The 19,910-nt window shown below is 43.6% G+C and overlaps 1 protein-coding gene across 1 annotated transcript in view; it reads right to left on the bottom strand.

Moving 5' to 3' along the window:
* Positions 1 to 16,760, bottom strand: part of LOC308287220 (uncharacterized protein) — a gene marked incomplete at both ends in the record, with an annotated part of 43,500 nt that extends 26,740 nt beyond the window's left edge. The window contains 6 exons of the mRNA XM_080728335.1: positions 79 to 297; positions 723 to 798; positions 1,250 to 1,292; positions 5,092 to 5,196; positions 10,025 to 10,192; positions 16,722 to 16,760. Coding sequence (XP_080584461.1) covers positions 79 to 297; positions 723 to 798; positions 1,250 to 1,292; positions 5,092 to 5,196; positions 10,025 to 10,192; positions 16,722 to 16,760 — 650 coding nt within the window. The remainder of the gene's footprint in view (positions 1 to 78; positions 298 to 722; positions 799 to 1,249; positions 1,293 to 5,091; positions 5,197 to 10,024; positions 10,193 to 16,721) is intronic.
* Between the last annotated feature and the right edge of the window lie 3,150 nt (positions 16,761 to 19,910).

Here is a 19,910-nt window from a genome sequence, read left to right as displayed (position 1 = left end):
TAGCGATAATATCATAAATCGGGATTTCTTTGGTCACAAAAATCGTGATATGAAATGTTCAAATCGTCCCATCCCTACTTGTAGTTCCGATGAAGCTCCATCACTCTCTCCTCCAGCTCGCGCGTCTGGTTGGGAGCGAAGCGGAAGTCGCTGACGTAGTCGGAGCCGTGGTCGTCGTGGTCGTAGTCGCCCAGCTCAGCCTGGACAGCGTACGAGCCCAAGAGGGCGTGGGTGACAAAGGAGCAGGGCAGACGACCTGACAGCATGTCATCCCTCAGCTGCAGACACAGGTAGTACCTTTCAGAGGAGGAGAAGAGGGGGTGGGGGGTGGGGGGTGTTGGCAATCAAACACAGCTCAGCCGAGGCAAGCTCCGACAAGAATCCAGAGTAGCTAATCCACGGCAGTTAGTAGTAGAATTTGAACAATGTACAATAATCCTCTAAAGAGAAAGGGATTTGGACTTCTTTGATGAGAGGGATATACATTGTGATGATAGTATGTACAGTATGTAGTTACTTTTTCGCAAAACCAAAAAGCAACATCAGTTGCATATAATCCAAGCGATGTCTTATGATTTTTTTTATTTGGGTGGATTATGAAGGGCATGTAGTCAGCATAGGAAGCTGAGTGTCATTGTCAACCTTGTGTGCGTGTGCATGTGGTTCACGCGCGTGTGTGTGTACAGGTTGTACAAGGGGATTGTGCACATTCCCCTGCCTACCTAGTAATATCCTCAGAGAGCTGTGAGGGGTCCGGGGGGTAGAACTTGACAGCAAACGCAAAGTGCCACGGAGAGTCTGGTGGCAGATTGCAATGACAGGTGTTAAGTTAACTGCCACGCTAGGCAGACATTATTTGCAATGACACTTTCACGACTGCCATAATAAATTGTAACTAACAATACTTGCCTACAGTATGTTATGCTAGTTTAATTACAATTTATTTATTCATTAAACAAATCATCGTTGTCGGGTGGAAACCTTGTATGTCCAAAAACGTTTGTTTTGTATTTATCATTTTTGAAATGATTTAAACTGGTGAAAACAGCCGATCTACAAGCACACAACGCCTCGCGATGCGAGGCGTTGTGTGCTTGTAGATCGGCTGTTTTCACTACTTTTGTGCGACGGCCTTGCGTGATGAAGCAGTGCTTTACTTTAAAAATGTGAAACTTGGAGATACAAGGTTTCTGCCCAACAGTGACGAAATGCGAAATGGGTGAAGATATAAAGGGGCTCAGAAACTCACTGCGCATCTGCTTCTTGATTTCCTTTGAGGGATCCAACCAGTTCTGAAAGACAGGAGGGAGATTTCAGTTGAACAGGTGGGAAACATGGCTGTCACACACACCCCGTTGCTGCCACCCTTGGCTCTAAATGCATGCAGTTTTCCTAATGAAAGCCTCTCCATATGCTTGAATGAAGGGACGTGTGGCCTCACCCACTGAGCTGTTTCTGTGGGCAGAGTCAAGCTTTCATCTGTGTCTCCATTGTGTGGCTAAATTACTACCAGCCAGTTAGCTTTCAGCTTTAATCACGCTAAGTCTGTGCAGTGATCTAATCCTCCACAAGGGGAACTAGCTCTGACTTCCCATGCTTATGAATAGCATAGGGTGTAACATTCTCTCTTGAGAGAAATTAGATTATGCCATCCTCTTTAGCAATAACAACATGCTTAGGCACACACACATACACATGCGCATGCGTGCGCGAGCGCACATAGACACAAACTTGTACAAAGATTGTGTGGAGAGTACCCTAAGGGCGGTTAACAGTAAGACAATTATTTTACATACAAAAGCACATCCAATGCATTAGCAAATACAGCAGTGCCTACAGCAAATTCTTGGTAGTAAGTCTAGGCATCATTTCAGTATGGAATCAGGGCCAAGAATGATTGAAACTGCTGCAGTCTGTGCCCTGGCCATCTTAGGCAAACTGGCAGTGTGTCTGCCAACTTAAGACACATCTCGCTAGACACACACACACACACACAGACACGCACGCGCACGCGCACACACACACACACACACACACACACACACACACACACACACACACACACACACACACACACACACACACACACACAAGTACTCACATTAATACCCAACTAACTTCTCCAGAGCCTAATCAGGCTGATAATCATTTTAATGAGCTGCAAGCATGTATTGTCATTGTAAATCTGTCTCAAATGGGGGGGGGGGGGGGGGGGGGGGGGTTGGGCAAAGAAAGTTCAATTTGCAAAGTGTTCTGCTTCGTCTCTGTTGCAAAGAAGGGGTAACAGTTGATCACTTTTCAGGGCTTAAAGGAGTAGTTCACCCCCAAAATGACTTTCCTTCTATATTGATTAGTCACACCATAGAGACTTGAGATCAATTAGATATTTTTTGTATTTGTTGCATTCCTTAGACAAAAATATGATTAGAGTAAATGTACCCCCAATTGATTCCGGATGTGGACCCGAATGCATTTGGGTCCCCATCTGGAATCAATGGGGGTACATTTCTTGTAATCAATTTCTTGTCTTAGGAATGCGACAAAAAAACAAAAATATTATTGAACTCAAGTCTCCATGGCGTGATAGAAAAAAGTCATTTTGGGGGTGAACTACTCCTTTAAGTGTAAGCGGATGCAAATCGATAACAAAAAGCAAACCTGGGTTGAATATTAAGAAATACTATCCAGGAATCAATAAATTCCTGGATAGAAAACAGGAATCAATTCTCCCAGGCTCGTTTGGTCTTAAATGGCCAGCATCTCAGATGATACTGTATAGTAGGCTCAGGCAGTATACAGTATGATCTATTTTTGTTGATGCGTGTAGGGCTAGAACTATACCATCACTGTCAGGCAGAAACCTTGTATCTCCAGGTTTCAAATGTGTTAAATTTTTCGCCAAATAAAGCCCTGCTTCATCATACAAGGCCGTCTCACAAAAGTAGTGAAAACAGCCGATCTACAAGTGCTTGTAGATCGGCTGTTTTCACTAGTTTAAATCATTTTAAAAATAATAAATACAAAACAAACGGTTTTGGACATACAAGGTTTCCAACCGACAACGACGATACAGTAATAGCTGGAGAGTCAATTTTACCCTTGAGAGTGTGAAAAGGAATGAAATGAAGACTCCAGATTTTACAGTGTCCCTGAGAGGAAGAGATACAGACATCAACATGTGTACGTCTCTCTACTCTCCTTTACAGTGTCAAGACTGGGCCAGATCCAAAACCTCAACCACCACACAGCAACGCATCGAGTCAAAACATGTCAGCAGAGGAAACAAAACATACCCACTGAGGGTGGTGACAGAGAGACACAACAGATGTGGCGAAGGAGTTGTTTTGTGTCCATGCCTCTCATCTCGGAAAGCCAGAGGAATCCTCTCCACAATACTGTTTTGCAATCACATACCTGCCTTCAGGCACCCTCCCATCAGTCAAAAGCCCAGAAACTAGATTTCCAAGAAAGCTCTAAATGCATGCTGACATTTGGGGCCATTCGCTTGTCTCAGTCTCAGGGCCAAATCTTAACCAGTGTCATAATAGCCAATAATTGCACCATTTTCCAACTGTCTTGCTCAATGGAAAAACAACAAAGATCAATGGGAGGGCAGACTAGAGTGGCTTCGTGTTTGAAATGTCCAACTGTTTGATGAGATGGTGACGCAAGTTTGCTTCATGTTTTCTCCGAATGTAATTGTAGTTGACAATACACTCCAACTGAGTCAACATGCCAAAAAGAAGATTTCTGATCCCTTGAAGTGTGACTAATGACAGACATGTCGCCCAGCTGAGGCCACAAGAGAGAAGAATTTGTATTGCTCTGGAGGCAACGTGTGGAAGGCTTATTTCAGGGGTTCTCAAACCTTTTTAGGCTGTGACCCCCAAAATAAACATATTCGAACTGGGGACCCCCACCCTGACAAGCACTTGGAATTGTAGGAATTACATTTAATGTGACTCAGTTACACAGATAAATATTGTAAAAATTAGCAGATCTACATGCTCACAACGCCTTGCAACGCGAGGCGTTGTGAGCATGTAGAACGGGTATTTTCACAATGTTCGCCTCTTGCTTACTTAATATTTGACAGTTTTAGTCTTGAAAGTCCTTAAATTGTCACTTTAGTAATGTACAGATATCATGTATAAACTTATAGGCCTACTGTGTGTTGGTTTGTTTACCATTGAGTGAGAAAAAAAAGACATTAACTCATCTGGTGCCGATCCCGAACTAGTTCGGCTTTATTTCAATCCAATACAATCTTTTTTTTATTAATTCACTTACCCCGAGCTGCTTGTAGAGTCGTGGGTGGTCCTGGCTCGCTAGCCGCTAGCCAGCTAGCCATTCTACTCTGTCCGACGATATATTCCATTAAAAATGGTTTAAAATACATTTTTGAGCTCCCCAATGTTCACCCGATGTTCGGCGCCGCTTCCGATGAGTACACGAGTGTGCCGATCCCGAAGTAGTTCGGCTTTATTTAATTAAATGAATAAAATGATAAGAGGCCTTCTGAAGCCTGGCTTGATTTTTGTAGCTACTAGCCGAAAGCTAACAACGTCCCGGCCGGCCGTAATTTGCGAACGCAATCGCCAATCTCCGCCTAATCCAATGAAAGGCCGCATCTTTAAAGGCTTATATCTCTTTTTTGTGTTTTAGGAAAGCGGCGCGAGGTTTATTTACGGCGAAATCGCCCAAAAATGATCTTTTAGATGACAAAATGGGAATAGCCATTCTGTTAGCATCTTCATCCGGGACATTTCCATGCCGTGCAGGAACGTGAGCACGTCAGGTCCTGGAAGCTGAAGTCCTGGAAGCTAAAGCGCTCGCCTATGAGAGATGCGCTGGCATTCCTTGGCCCCTAGAGGGCGCTGGCGCTCAAAGAGTTAAGCTAATCATCTGGGGACCTTTGTAAAGTGTCTTGAGATAACTTGTTATGATTTGACACACTAAAATTGAATTGAATTGAATTGACCCCACACAATAATTTGGGGACCCCACTTGGGTCCTGACCCCAAGTTTGAGAACCACTGGCCTATTTTATTCCCTTTGGGATTGGGATTGCAACATGTTCTGCCCACTGACCTTCTGGGTATCGGTGTCAGAGAAGGTCATTCCAAAGTAGTCCTTCTCCAGTAAGTTGAGGTGTTCACACACCATGTCCATCAGGGTCTGTCCTTTGGAATGTTTCTGCAAAGACAAACACATGTGGACGGTCATAATCATTCAACCTCATTCTACTAGAAGAAATACCATCAAAGCACAGTATTTTCCCTCAGTGTGTTTCTGAAGAACTCATTGGCAGTTGCCAATGAATCCATTACTGAGTAACAGTAGCCCTGCCTAATAGAAATAAAAGTGTTTCAGACAGAGACTGACTAGAGGGCAGTGCTGTCAATATTGCTTTTGTGCTTTTGTGCCCTTGCTCTGTGCTCCTCAAAATAATAAAAACATGCTGCCCTTAAGTGCAGCCAGAATGCGTCAAACCCTTGACAGAGAAAAATGAACTCCGTAAATTGCAGGGGAAAGCTGTGCTTTTTACAGAGATCAACCTGGGCTATTAATGCTGAGATCGATGTTATGAGTTTTGCGGTGCATTCTCATTTCAGAACCTAGGAACAGACACATTCTGACCAAGGTCAAACCACGGTCAAATGAAATGTGTAGTTTAAGTTTTAATTAAATGTATACAGGGTATATACAGGCTGAATATGTGCAAGCACACACACACACACACACACACACACACACACACACACACACACACACACACACACACACACACACACACACACACACACACACACACACACACACACACACACAGCGCCTACAGTATGTGTGCTTTTTCTCTCTGGATAGTGCTGCTTCCTTCCCCAGAAACTAGTTTCCGAGATGACAGGAAGACGGAGCAAGTAGTTGCCAGGGAAACAGATGCTACAGTGTGTGATCCCTCTTCATCTGTCTTGTTCCTTAATGTCTCAAGGCCGGTACTTGAGAGATTACCTCTCCTTTGCCTCATCATTGTTGAAGGGATGTTGGGGCAACACTTGGAAAGCACTTAGAAGCTGCCTCAACGTTGTCACTCCTTAGGCCACCCATGGCAAGGCTGTCCAGGTGGAAGCCCTGCGGGGCTTGTACTGTAGTATGGTACAAAGCATTTAGGAATCACAATAAGCCATGGCTGAGGCTTTTCTCCACGGGACTCCTCATCAGTACCTGCTTCAAACCAATTACACATTCATCTCCAGAGTGAGTGTCTGTCTCCACAACACACTCTCTAGCCTTGCTAGAATTAACACTGGATAACACAGGGCCGAGCCTTGGCAACAGACAAAAACAACCAATCATTGCCGATTGCCAAAACGCCACGCTCGCCGCCCCTGCATGGCGATGCGCGAGCACAGCCGGCTGAACATGTGGGGCGGGTGGGTGGATGAAAGGAGGAGTGGGTGAAGGTATTGTGTTGCCCGTCCATGCCTGACACCCTGTGGAGGAGGGAGGCTGGGGACTCAGCCTTGCATCCTCGCCAACAACAGAGTTGCCTTTCCACTGCCACTGTTATTATCAGCTCCTGGTGTGTGAAGGAGGCCGGGCCTAACATTTCACCCTGGCAATTAAAAACAGGAGGAAGTAAGGGCTTTTCACACTGAGCACTATAACTATAATATAGTTATAAAAATAGTTCAAAGTCAAGTGCATGGCAGAGTTCACACGAACTATAAAAAAAAAGAAATACAATGGAGAACTGTTATATTCTGTTATAGTTATCGTTATAGTGCTCAGTGTGAACAGCCATGGAAGCCCTACCACTGTGAACGCTGTGTGTACAACATAGAACGTACATAATAAATAGGATAACTGTAAGGACTCACTCTGTAAAGACTAACTGTATGGACGCTGGGGAGATGGTGAATGCTTTCCGAACCATAACGCTAGCTATTGCTGCGGTGTGGAAAAAGCCCTGAGGTGTTGCAGAATGTTTTTGCAGTGTGGAGAGAGAGGTTGGTGTAAGGGCAGCATCCTTGGTATTCTTACCACATACACAACCACTACTCATGCATGCACACACCCACACGTACGTGCGCGCACGCGCACACACACTCGCTCAAAGACACACATGCACATGCAGGCACACACAAACAAACACACTCGCACACAGTCATACAAACTTTCATGAACACCAGAGCTGGTGTGTAAACATCCCGAGGGCCCTAACAATAACACAACTATTCTATTTTCTCCTTGGCTGCACCTGGGTTGCAATATTTAATGACAATAGGTTTCCTAACACCCTGTCGACGGACTGAGCTGGGGGACTTTATTGGGCACATCGTCTGACCTATAAGCACAAACTAGTTGAAGGGTGATGGCATCACGTGGCATTGGCTAGTTGTTACCACTGATTAACCATGAGAAAAGTAACTTGCAATCGCCTAGTATGGTGGTGCGTAACAGCGACACAATGTGCTGATTGGTGTGTCTGGAGTCATGTCAAGTCACAGTGCCCAGAAGGTCAAAACGAAGCACAACACCCTCTTTCAGAAACTTGACTCAAAACATCGGCATCCACGTAGGCATCGATGCACACAGTCGGCCATTTGTCGTTGCACAAGGGTTAGCTACTGTATCACACTGTGCCGCAGGCAAGGGCTGATGCAGCCATGCCTTAGGTCGGGTAATTTGTTCGTCCAATACCCTATGCTGTAGCTTTGTTTATTAACACATTTAGTGCTGGGTATTCATTAATTAATTCAGCTCTTCTGCCAGGGTTTTTCCAGTGTTTTTACCTTATTTTTCGAGGCTCCTGAACACACCACCGGTCCAAATGTAATCTGATTACTTCCGGTCGTATTTTCTTTCCCCCATAAGAGAAAAATGACAACCGTGGCCATCCGTGCTTTTGTCATGGCCCGTAGAGAAGGGCTTGTTTTGACCAAGAACGTACCGTAGTCTAGAGCAGTGGTTCTCAACCTGTGGGTCGGGACCCAAATGGGGGTCCCCAAATTATTTTGGGGGGTCCCCAGATGATTAAGTTAATGTGCAACATTGTTTTCTCACTCAACAGTAAACAAACTATCATAAAGTTGTGTATAGCACATCTCTAAAGTGAAAATGTAAGGACTTTTCAATACCTCTAAAATGACAAATTAAGCATGGGACAAATTGTCAAATATTTAGAAGCAGAAATTGTGAAAATAGCAGATCTACATGCTCACAACGGGCGTTGTGAGCATGTAGATTGGCTATTTTCACAATAGAACTGATATACAAAATGTAATGCTTCAGCTCTTAGTTGGTGGGAGGGGTCCCCAGTTAAAATAGGACTCTTTTGGGGGTCGCGGCCTGAAAAGGTTGAGAACCACTGGTCTAGAGTTAGATTACGAGATACATCAATTTTTGTGAATTTCATAACATTGGCCTGGATGCAAAACCGGATTTCCTGATTACGCCATCTCCCGATGCATTATGGGAATGTGAGTTTTTGCATCAGTCGCGAGTGCCGCAGACAGCACATAAAAAAGAGGGGAAGACGGAGATCTCCAACCTCACAAAACCGTGAATTGGCACTAAATGTAGTTTATTAATTAAGCAATATTACACAAGAGCCTACGGAACTCGCTCGTTCCTGCGGCAAGGCTTAAGTGCAAACAACCGTGATAAGGCAGACCCTCGAGTGTAATATTGTGATTATACAACAGTTACCCTTAAAAAGAACACGTCAACTACATTTTATTGTAATTAAGATCATATCATTTAGCTACTATGTGCCTGAACTTCACATAACAACTGCTAGCCTAGCTGCCTAGCATAGTGTGGGGAGAGGGAGAGTGTCAGATCTTTCTCAACCAGCACAGCTGAAATCTTTGTTTGATGAGACAGTGCAGCAGTGCTCATTAACTGCACTGGTAGAGAGCCTGTTCTACCCTGAGAGCCTGACTACCTGTTGTATAATGAGAATTAGAAAATAGTATTCGATTGATTTAACACCTTAATTGAATAAAAACATTAACGTTACTGTAAGAGAACTGTCCGGGTGAATGCATCCTGTGTGGGAAGGGAGACCTTCCCACACAGCGCCTAAGATGAAACCATAGGGTGCTGCTGGCTGCCAGCTTCAACATTGCACAGCCATTCTGTGAAGTGTGAACCATCACAAGCTGCTATTTTCTGCTCTGTATTTTGGTTTCGTTGTGCCCAGAAAAACTATAGTGTCTCAGCTGTGATGAATTTCACCAAACCATCCGCAGCAACCATGTCTGGCAGCGATGTTTCATCCTTTTCCGATATGAGTTCCTTCAACCAGTTCGCTCACGGTGACAGTTCAGTGCATGGCACATATATACTTACCAGTAAGACTCCCTAATCGGGAGATAAGCGACCATCAGGTCCCATGTAAAAATCGGCCTGATGGTGGCACTAAATGGGACAGATCCATGTTGATGACATGACTGTAGACATACTGTGATTTGCGTGATTTTTAGGGCAACATTTGTAGGAGCAGTGTCCAAAGATGTGTTTTGCAAGAATCGGCCTCATGGTGGCGCTAGAAGAGGACCATGTGAGAAATGAGGGGTGGAGGTTGTGGTTTGGCAGCCAAGGAGTATGTGTGCAAAGTTTAGTATGGATAGAGGCAACGATGGCGGAGATATGAGTAGTGTGCGTGCGTGCGTGCGTGCGTGCGTGCGTGCGTGCGTATACACTGTGTGTGTGTTAGTTCTGTTTCTGAGAAATCTACTGTTGACAGCCAAGAATGCACACACTCTATCTATCACCACCATGGGACTCCCATCTATTTCACTCCTTTATGAATGCCTTGACCAAAAAAAAGTATTTGCAGAGAATGTAACATTTCTCTGGCCTTGCCCTGTTGAGTGTTCTCAGCACGGAGTCCTCTTTGCCCGGCTTATCTGCTCCCAGCAGCACTATGCACACAGCTTCCCAAGGAGAAAATCCACAAAAACAGAATAACAGTGGTGTATCTGTATGGGTGCAAATAGTCTCCCATCACACTCACCTCAATCTCCCCTTCATACTCCGAGGAGTCCAGCAGGGTCACTTTGAAGGGAACGGTCTTCAAACGTTTGGAGCCTTTCTGGGGAGATTTGGGGTTCTTGTTTGGAGAGGTCTTCTCTGACATGTCGTCTACTTCTCTGTGGTCATCTAGAGGCTTGGAGTTCTGGTCCTTTACACACACAAAAAAAAAGAAAAAAAAGAGAGTAAATCTAAGATCACGGTAAGCTCAATGAGAAATATCAAATGGTGACAGTAGCCAATTAGCCTACTGTTGTTCACCTGAGTAAAGGCTAGTGAGTTAACAAGATTAACCTCTTAAAGAACATAATATTCCACTTGCTTTCACTCTTTTAAATTCTTATCCCACGATTTTGTAACCCATTTTTCACCTGGTGTCAATTATATAATGTAATCCTGGGCGCTACACTCCCTCTGCCAACCTGGGGAGAGCAACGGACTGACCTCATGCTACCTTCTAGGCATGAGGAGTCCAAGCCGCTTCTTTTCACCTGACAGGGGGGGGGGGAAGGAACTGGTTATTCCAACCAGTTCCTTTCCCCTCCATCAGTATAGCCTTGGAGACACTGGGAGAACATGCAAACTCCACACAGAAAGGCCTTTTTGCCAACCCCACCTAGGGAATGGGCACTGATGACACTTGCTTTTACAGTGGGTTAATAACATTATGCATTCTTGCACCAGACGGATGATTTAAAGAGTCAACACTGTGCATACAGTATGTGGCCATTAAATATTTATGCCTTACAGGGCCCTGTATACAAAGCATCAAACCCAAGCCAATTTAAAGTGTAGGCATTCTGTATACAGTACATGCATGCCCTGGAAAACATTATGCATGCTTTGCAATGTTTTCTCCAACCCTTTGGTAAACAGAACATTCATTTTCAGGTGGGCAGCACATTTAACCGAATCAGGAGAGAGAGCTTCACACAGAACATTTATCAGCTTGTGTTCCAGTTACAATTTTTGTTTCATCACTTCCAATCTCACTTGTTTGTCCTGTATTCTGTATGAGTTCTCTTTCCGGATTGAATAAAATTGCTATCCCAACCTGAAAATGTATTTTCTGTTGAGTCAAGAGCTGGAGACACCACCCCTGTAACTGAACGAACACTCTATAGCTATGATTACTTATTATCGGAATATAGAGGTATTTAACACTTATTTTAACAGAAAAATATCACTTACACACCTTTAAGTCAAAATAGCATTTCAACAGCAGTCTACTGCCTTTTTAGGTAGTCTCACACACACACACACACACACACACACACACACACACACACACACACACACACACACACACACACACACACACACATGCACACAAATCTATCATTTGTAATGTTATGTTGTTGTCCCTCTCTCCCTCCCTCGCTCTTTCTCTCTCTCTCCCTTACACACCCTCACACACACACAGTCTAGTGATCCGATTCTGTCTTTTTTCTTTCTCGTTTTAACACCACGCACCAACCTTTAACAGAGAGGGAGAGTAAAATTGAGCGAGCAAAAGGGAGAGTGTATAGCTATTTAATATTTTATATATATACTGTATATATACACGTATACCAGTGATCCTCAAATGGACTGAACCACAACTATCTCCAGATTCTGAGCAAATTATAGCAAATTATACTTAATAATATATTACTTCTATTACAATCTGCGATCCACAAAGCAACGAGTAAAAATGCTCTGTTGTTGCTGACTGCACTCTGAATGTGCGACTATTCCACTGTATGTGATTTGGTTGGGTCCAAACGTTGTTGGAGTCATTCATGGAGAATTGGCAGCACAGACAGAGAGATAATAACAGGCTAGAGATGCGTGGAAGATCTCTGATGTGACCTGAATCCACGTGTACAATGAATCATCCGCCCCAAATTAATTCGTATTTCTCTGAGTTATATCTGCCAGAACGCCACTCACCTGCACCTGCACGAACATAACTTATTATCAGTACTATGAGAGGAAAAATTAAATGAAAAATTTTTGCTCAGTAGGCTTCTTTCCTGAACACAACTCTGAGAGTGTACAAGTGGAACCATTCTCCAAATTTGCTAAATGTTCTGGCGACAGTGGTGGTAAAAGTGTTCACATGTTTTACTTAAGTAAAAGTATCAATAGTGCCATGTAGAAATACTCTGTTACAAGTGAAAGATTTACAAGTACAAAAGTATTGGTATCAAAATGTGCTTAAATGTTGGGCGCCCGCTGGCCTACTGGTCCAGGTGCATACCCCTTAGGCATTGCCACATGAGCATGGATGCCTGGCGGCGTCGCCGGTTCGATTCCAAATCCGGACGACCTTTGCCGCATGTCACTCCCCGTCTCTCCCCCCATCTCTTGTCAGTCTACTGTCCAATCAATAAAGGCATAAAAGCCCAAAATAATAAATCTTTAAAATGTACTTAATGTACCAAAAGTAGAAAGTACTCACTATGCAGAATGTCCCATTTCACAAGTTTTAAAATGTGTAAAAATCGTAAGAAAATAGACGATCAAAAAGCTCAAAATGTGTTGCATCGCGACGCATTGTGAGCTTGTAGATCGGCTATTTTCAAATGGCCGAAAATGTATATAGGGCTGAAGTGGTTAATGTATGTTTTGTAATAATGATCTAAATCTACAAAGTAACTAGTAACTAAAGTTTTCAAATAAATGTAATGGAGTAAAAGTACAATATTTTCCTCTGAGATGTAGTGGAGTAGAAGTAAAAGTACAGAAAATTGGAAATACTCAAGTAAAGTAAGAATACCTCAAAAGTGTACGTAAGTACAGTACTTGAGTAGACTATAATACTTAGTTACTCTGCACCACTGTCTGGCGAATGGGTTATTAGGACTGCTTCAGTACCATGCATAGTAATACATAAGGACCGCAGGAATACACAAGAAACGGAGGGGGAGAGTGATTTAATCCGGTTGCTCCGTAGGTCCGGACGTAATTGTCTGTCTCCGTAACCTTACGGACAACACTCAACCCGACGGATTAAAACCGATAAAAACGTACGTACGCTTGAACTACCCGTGGCGAACTTTTGTCAACCGTGGCAGTAGTGAGGACAATTACTTATAACAGCGGTTCTGAAACTATGTGTCCCAACAAGAAATATAATTTAGCAAGAAACAGTAAAAAAGGAACGTCATTGCAACCACTGGTGAAGAAGACGTCTCACTCCTCACATGCTCAAACGTCTGTATTGGCATGAGAATACATACACACTCACACCGCCTCTCCTCCAAAAGCGAGATGGGTGCAGTGCACTGTGTTTTGTTATTATTACTCAGTCCGGGTGGTTAAATCTGTACCCTCGCGGAGTTGCATTTACCGCGATAATGTTGCCGACAGACAGCAGCTGCAGAACCAGTCCAGACTGTTACAAAACATGACGTCGGTCGTCGGGTCAAGAAATTCTGTGGTTCTACATATTTTGGCTAAAAATGCTTCGGTTTTTACACGTGTGTGCTGTGCAGAAGACCCCCTCCATGTGGCGCGCGGCCCCAACGGGAGCAGAATTGGAGCGGAGAGTGGGTCGGCACGTAAATAATACGTGCATAGAGGAACTATGCATGTCGACATATCTACCGTACGTACTGTCTCACCCAAAAACTTACACAAAATCAACCATACGTAACTATAAATGACCCTTTACTAGTAGGGATGGGACGATATGAAAATTTCATATCACGATTATTGTGACAAAATAAATTGCGATTTACGATAGTATCACGATAATGAAAATCCATTATCCTGGGGCGGAACATTTGCCAAAAAATAGCCGATCTACAAGCTCACAACGTGTCACAACGTGACGCGTTGTGAGCTTGTAGATCGGCAATTTTTTGGCAAAGACATTTGATAGAGAGTGAAACAATTACTGTATCAAGTACGTATATTATAAGTAACTTTTACCAATAGAGGGTTTAAGTGGTACAGGATATGCAGCTCGGCAAATAAAAGGTGAATTGATCCCAGTGCATGACGGAGGACGATATCACGATAAATTAAATCTCCATGATACGATTATCATGAGTGTTTTTTATCACGATAAACGATAATATCACGTATCGTCCCATCCCTACTTACTAGTTCCTTCCTACTGCTTACTAGCTCCTAAACGTCTGTTTAACAGATGAACTTTCAGACGTGTAGACGCTGTTGGCCTCTCTGGTTATGCATGAGACACACTAACAGGACACACTGGAACAAACTGAGATTCCGCATTCTTCTAGATATAGATATCCCAGAGGAATTGTGACACTATTGCTATGGAAACAGCAGTTGGTCATGCCTTGGCACCTGCCAGTGGACTTTCCCGTTTTATAACGTTGCAAACCACCGTGTTGGGGATCCTGCTGCAAGTGGTTGCAAGTTGCAACTCGGCTCATTGCAAATCTTTAGTCTGAAATAAGATTTATGATACACTAACATGTGCACGCGCGCGCACACACACACACACACACACACACACACACACACACACACACACACACACACACACACACACACACACACACACACACACACACACACACACACACACACACACACACACACACACACATACCCTGTCTTCTTACCATTACATATACGGTATGATACCTTTTCTTTTCTTTTTTAAATCTGTGGCTTTTTATGTATACTATTTATATCGTTTTGAGAAAAAGCTGCAAAAGAAATTGGTTGCAAAGCAACTGCAAAAGATTGTTGCTATTTGTTTCAAAAAGGTTTATACCCTGTATATATAACATTTATATAACAACACAATGTGATATATCTCTGTTTACACAATGCTGTACCCCTCCAACTGTATACCGTAAGTTCCCCATTTTCAACTGCTTTTATTATGTTTTGACACTTGCTCTGTCAATGTAAAATGTATCCACAAGTTTCCAACATACCATCGTGCATTGCGCAGAAATTGGACGGAGCTTCCGGCGCCGCAGCCGAGTGTGATCTACAAGCTCACAACGGCTGCATCTGCGACGCGACGTGAGCTTGTATGTCTGCTGTTAACCGGAAGTGTGGTGCAGTGTGGTGCAAAACATTCACCAGTAAATTCCCGCGGAAACAGGTGGATATTTTCTCATGCCAATAAAGCTCCTTTGAATAGGCTATATGCATACACGCCATTCTGTTCTACTTCCGGGTGTCTTTCGACTTCCTTCACAGGTGTTACTGATGATACTAATTAAGGCTCTGTTTGATTTATTGTACAGTGGTTCTTTCAATTTCAAGGACCCCCATAACTCTGAGAGTGTACAATTGCGGGTCCATTTGGTTCCATTTGTACACTCTCAGAGTTACACACCTGTATGGGGACATTTGGAACCCACTCAAGGACACTTTGAGACCCACTGGTGTAGCAGAGTGTTTCCAGTGAGCCAACATGCACAATATCAGCACCCTGACTCTGTTTGACCAGAATGGAGCAGACCCTTCATCAGTATCATCAACCTGTGAAGGAAGTCGAAAGACACCCGGAAGTAGAACAAAATGGTGTATATGCATATAGCCTATTGAATTGCTATCATTTTGAGTCTAGCATCAGATTTAACAGTTATATCGCTGTTGTTGGGTGGAAACCTTGTATGTCCAAAAATGTTTTTGAGCGGTGGTCACACCGTCTCCATAGCGTGGCCGTGTGTGTCTGTGTGTGTGTCTGTGTGTGTGTCTGTCTGTCTGTATGTAGCCTCTGGTGTAGCCTGAGTACCCTGGGTGACCAGAGAGGTGCTGTTGAGTCTAGCCTGCCCTGAGCATCAACTGCAATACACACACACACACACACCCCCACCCCACACACACAGTATCATGAATTACGTCAAAGACTGTTTAATAAGTGTGGAAACTCGGATTTGATATGGTTAAGTGACGCAGAGAGGCTTCACTGGATTTTTGAACACAAGATATTTGCACTGGCAGAATATTTAGAGAAAGCATGGGACAAACGGACAAAGACAACATATGTTTAAGGTGTATTTATTTTTGTTTTGGCATTTTCTTTTCTTTTCTTTTCTTTTCTTTTCTTTTCTTTGTATTGTTGTGACAGTGTGGAATGTGGTATTGTTTATTCTTTTTTTGGTGTCTAATAATCCCGTAAGGGATGGGTCTGTAAAGACATGACACGAAAATAAAAATTCATTCATTCATTCATTCATTCATTCATTCATTCACAGGCACCCCCCCCCCCCCCCACAGGCACCCCTCCCCCCCCCCCACACACCCCCCCCCCACACACAGGCACCCCTCCCTCCCCCCCCCCACAGGCACCCCTCCCCCCCCCCCCCTCCCCACGACCACCGCTCAGTTCACACGGGTGTGATTTTATTCATCATTTTAAAAAATTCTTATATGATGAGGCAGGACTTTAATTTACAGAGAAAAACGTGCACATTTGAAACTTGGAGATACAGGGTTTCTGCCGGACAGTAACGATATGTTTTCAACAATGAGTGGGGGCACCCGATGGCCTACCGGTCCAGGCACATACCACATACAGGCTCAGAGTAGCCTGACAGCGTGTCGCTGGTTCGAGTCCAGATCCCGACTACCTTTGCTGCGTGTCACTCCCCATCTCTCTCCCCATTTCCTGTCAGTCTACTGTCCTTTCAATAACGGCATAAAAAAAGCCCCAAAACAATGAGTGGAGTTGTGTTGTGCTCACTGTACTGTACCTGTTTGGCCATCTTGCCATCAGAGGCAGAGTCCTGCATGTTCGCTGGCCCCCCTCCCCCACTGCCGGGAGGACTCCTCCACCACTTCTCTCACCTCCCACTCACCACCGCTGGCACTGTTGCCGTGGCAAACAAACGCCAACCTGATAGGAGAAAACGACAGAAGCAAAGAAGGGGATTTTAATAGAATTATATATTTTTGGAGATTTCTTTTTTAAGCACAGTTGCATACATGGACAGTGTAGTTGAACAATACAAATTATGCATAATGTTTCTTGTAGATCAGCTGAGCATGACGATCAGTACTTTTTGCTATTTGTGTGCGACACCGTTGTACGACAAAGTATAAAACAGGGCTTAAGTAAGCAAATAGAACTAATAATAATAGAACTAGATTTTTCAGCCTCTGTGATAAGTTGACAGTCTTGAAGTTAGCAGTCAGTGGAGCGGTGCAAGGGAGAGTAGGTACGTCATTGGGGTCATTAGGTGCACTAGTCCGGGAAAAATGGGGGTGAACGTGGATTTGCCTGTTAAAGTTTTTTTCTCAACTGATTCTTGTAGCTTGGGGTCACCTCTTAAGGATTCAAGAGGATGACCAGTGATATCCATTGAGCATTTTTATTATTAACCCCTTAATGCCTGAAACATGGGCTCCCATTGACTTTCTATACAGGAGGAAAATACCCAGAAAAAGATTATTTTTCTGGGTATTTAAGGAGGATCTGAGGGGTCTAACTAGGGGTTTGTCATGATGCTGAATCCATTGCAGGCATTTGTTTTGCACAAAAAACATTCCGTGGGCTAGAAATAGCCTCAGAAAACAATACACGTATGGGTGAGTATTCATGTTAGTCGGAGGCCTTAGGGTTTTTTTTCTCGTGCTAATCAGTCTAAAAGTGCAAAATTTTGCACAGATGTAGCTCAGGGCATGCTCTAATGATTTAGCTAGGTCGGCGACCTTCGGGGTCACCGCAACACCCACAAAACTCTGAAAAGTGATGACTCATCACTTTTCATCACTAAAGTCGATGGGAGCCCAACTTGATTTGGCCGCTGTGGCGACCCCGAATGTCGCAGACTCGGGCGCCCTAGCTAAATCATTAGAGCAAGCCCTGAGCTACATCTGTGCAAAATGTTGCACTTTTAGACTGATTAGCACGAGAAAAAAACCCTAAGGCCTCCGACTAACATGAATACTCACCCATACGTATATTGTTTTCTGAGGCTATTTCTAGCCCACAGAATGTTTTTTGTGCAAAACAAATGCCTGCAATGGATTCAGCATCATGACAAACCCCTAGTTAGACCCCTCAGATCCTCCTTAAATACCCCGAAAAATAATCTTTTTCTGGGTATTTTCCTCCTGTATAGAAAGTCAATGGGAGCCCATGTTTCAGGCATTAAGGGGTTAATAATAAAAAATGCTCAATGGATATCACTGGTCATCCTCTTGAATCCTTAAGAGGTGACCCCAAGCTACAAGAATCAGTTGAGAAAAAAACTTTTACCGACGAAACCACGTTCAGCCAAAAATCACTGTTTTTTTCCCGGACTACACGGGCACCCTGCTTCATTGACGTTTCATTGATGAGCCCAAGACATTCTCCAGAGGGCTCAGCGGTGATACCTGGCATTCCAGCTATGTGTGTGCGTGCGTTCGTTCGTGTGAGCGTGCCTGCGTGTTCTTACATTGGGGGCAGATGGTTTGTACGGAGAAAAAGCCATGTCTATATCACCTGAGGCTCATCACCTGGCGTCCCACGTGATACGCCTCAAAGGACTATGCATGGCAGGGGTGTCCTTTTCCCTGTGTCAGCCTGACCGCATACCAAATATATTCATCATCTTGCTACCCGGTTGTCATATTTTATTTTCGTCCAAAGGCAGACTTGATTGCCTGTTGGAGGGAGCGACTTGAGCATTTTGTGATGGTTTGCTTCTGTTCATATATTGAAGTCAGCTGTCTGAGTACTTATGCCACCAACCCAGCAAGCACGTCAGGACCTGGACCAATCAGTGATGTCTCGATTGGGGCCAGATCACAGCCCATATGGGGATGATGTTGACGTCATTACCAGGACATCGCGTGATGGTTATGGGGGATGAAGACTACGTGATATAGTGCTGAAGGTCTTGTAAAATGAATGCGGTTCAGATCATAATATAATAATAGAAATTTCACGGCTAATCTACCAACAAGACATTCTATTTCGGCTGGCGAAGTGTTAAATAGAAGTAAAGGCCTTTGAAACAATGTCTCAGTGAAACCCTTACCGTTTCTAGTGAACAGAATTGCTGAGTACTAAGGTTATATAGGAACTAACACCATGATTACACATCCACTTGTCCTCAAGGTTTTAATATCATAACTCACCTTGTCATCAAGGACATTCACTTTAATTAGAAAATCCCTCACTGAGTCAGATAATGATGGTCTATTTAAGCAGGACATGCTCCGGTGCTAAGATGATAATTACCCCCTAGAATCCCCAAATTTACTGTTCACGGATGCTAGTGTCAAATTATAGATTCATGACTAACAATGTTGAAGCTGGAGAGTAAAAAATAATGATGAAAATGTCTGGGAAAGAGATAACAAGTAGTTACGAAGAAATGCAGATAAAAATAGCTAAAGTAGGCCCGGGCTGCCGGCATGGTGGTAAAAAAGCACAAAAAAATCTAAATAACAAATATTAAATAGATATCAGTAAATATCCGCCTCCAAGGGGATTCCAGACCAGTGTAATATTTTGATACTGATTTCAAGCACTCAAGGGTTTCACAGTCTCTGTCCCAGTTAAACAGCGGTGCATTTTGAGCTTGTAGTTATCTTCAGTGAAGATAACGTACAGTAGTGTAAAAACAGGAGGGGACCTAGTTGTGTAGAGCAGGGTTTCTCAAAGTGCAGGGGTGCCGCAGAATACTTTTGATAATATTTGGAATTCATCAATATCACTTCAGTTTAACCACCTAGGACCTGAGTTGCACTGTACTTGACAAGTTATTGTTCCATCTACACCAAAACTATTAGATCTTCAAGCTCACAAGGCATCACATGATGTGTTGTAGTGAGCTTGTAGAGCTTCTATTTTTGGTGAACGTTCCGCCCAGATAAGGGATGCTGGGGGTCAAGTATGAAGTTATATTCAATCTGTCCTATAATGATATTCTCTCTTGTGACGTACTGTA

The sequence above is a fragment of the Nannobrachium achirus genome (genome assembly GCF_963921795.1).
Source record: "Nannobrachium achirus genome assembly, chromosome: 6".
NCBI lineage: Eukaryota > Metazoa > Chordata > Actinopteri > Myctophiformes > Myctophidae > Nannobrachium > Nannobrachium achirus.
This window is presented reverse-complemented; position numbering and strand designations above follow the sequence as displayed.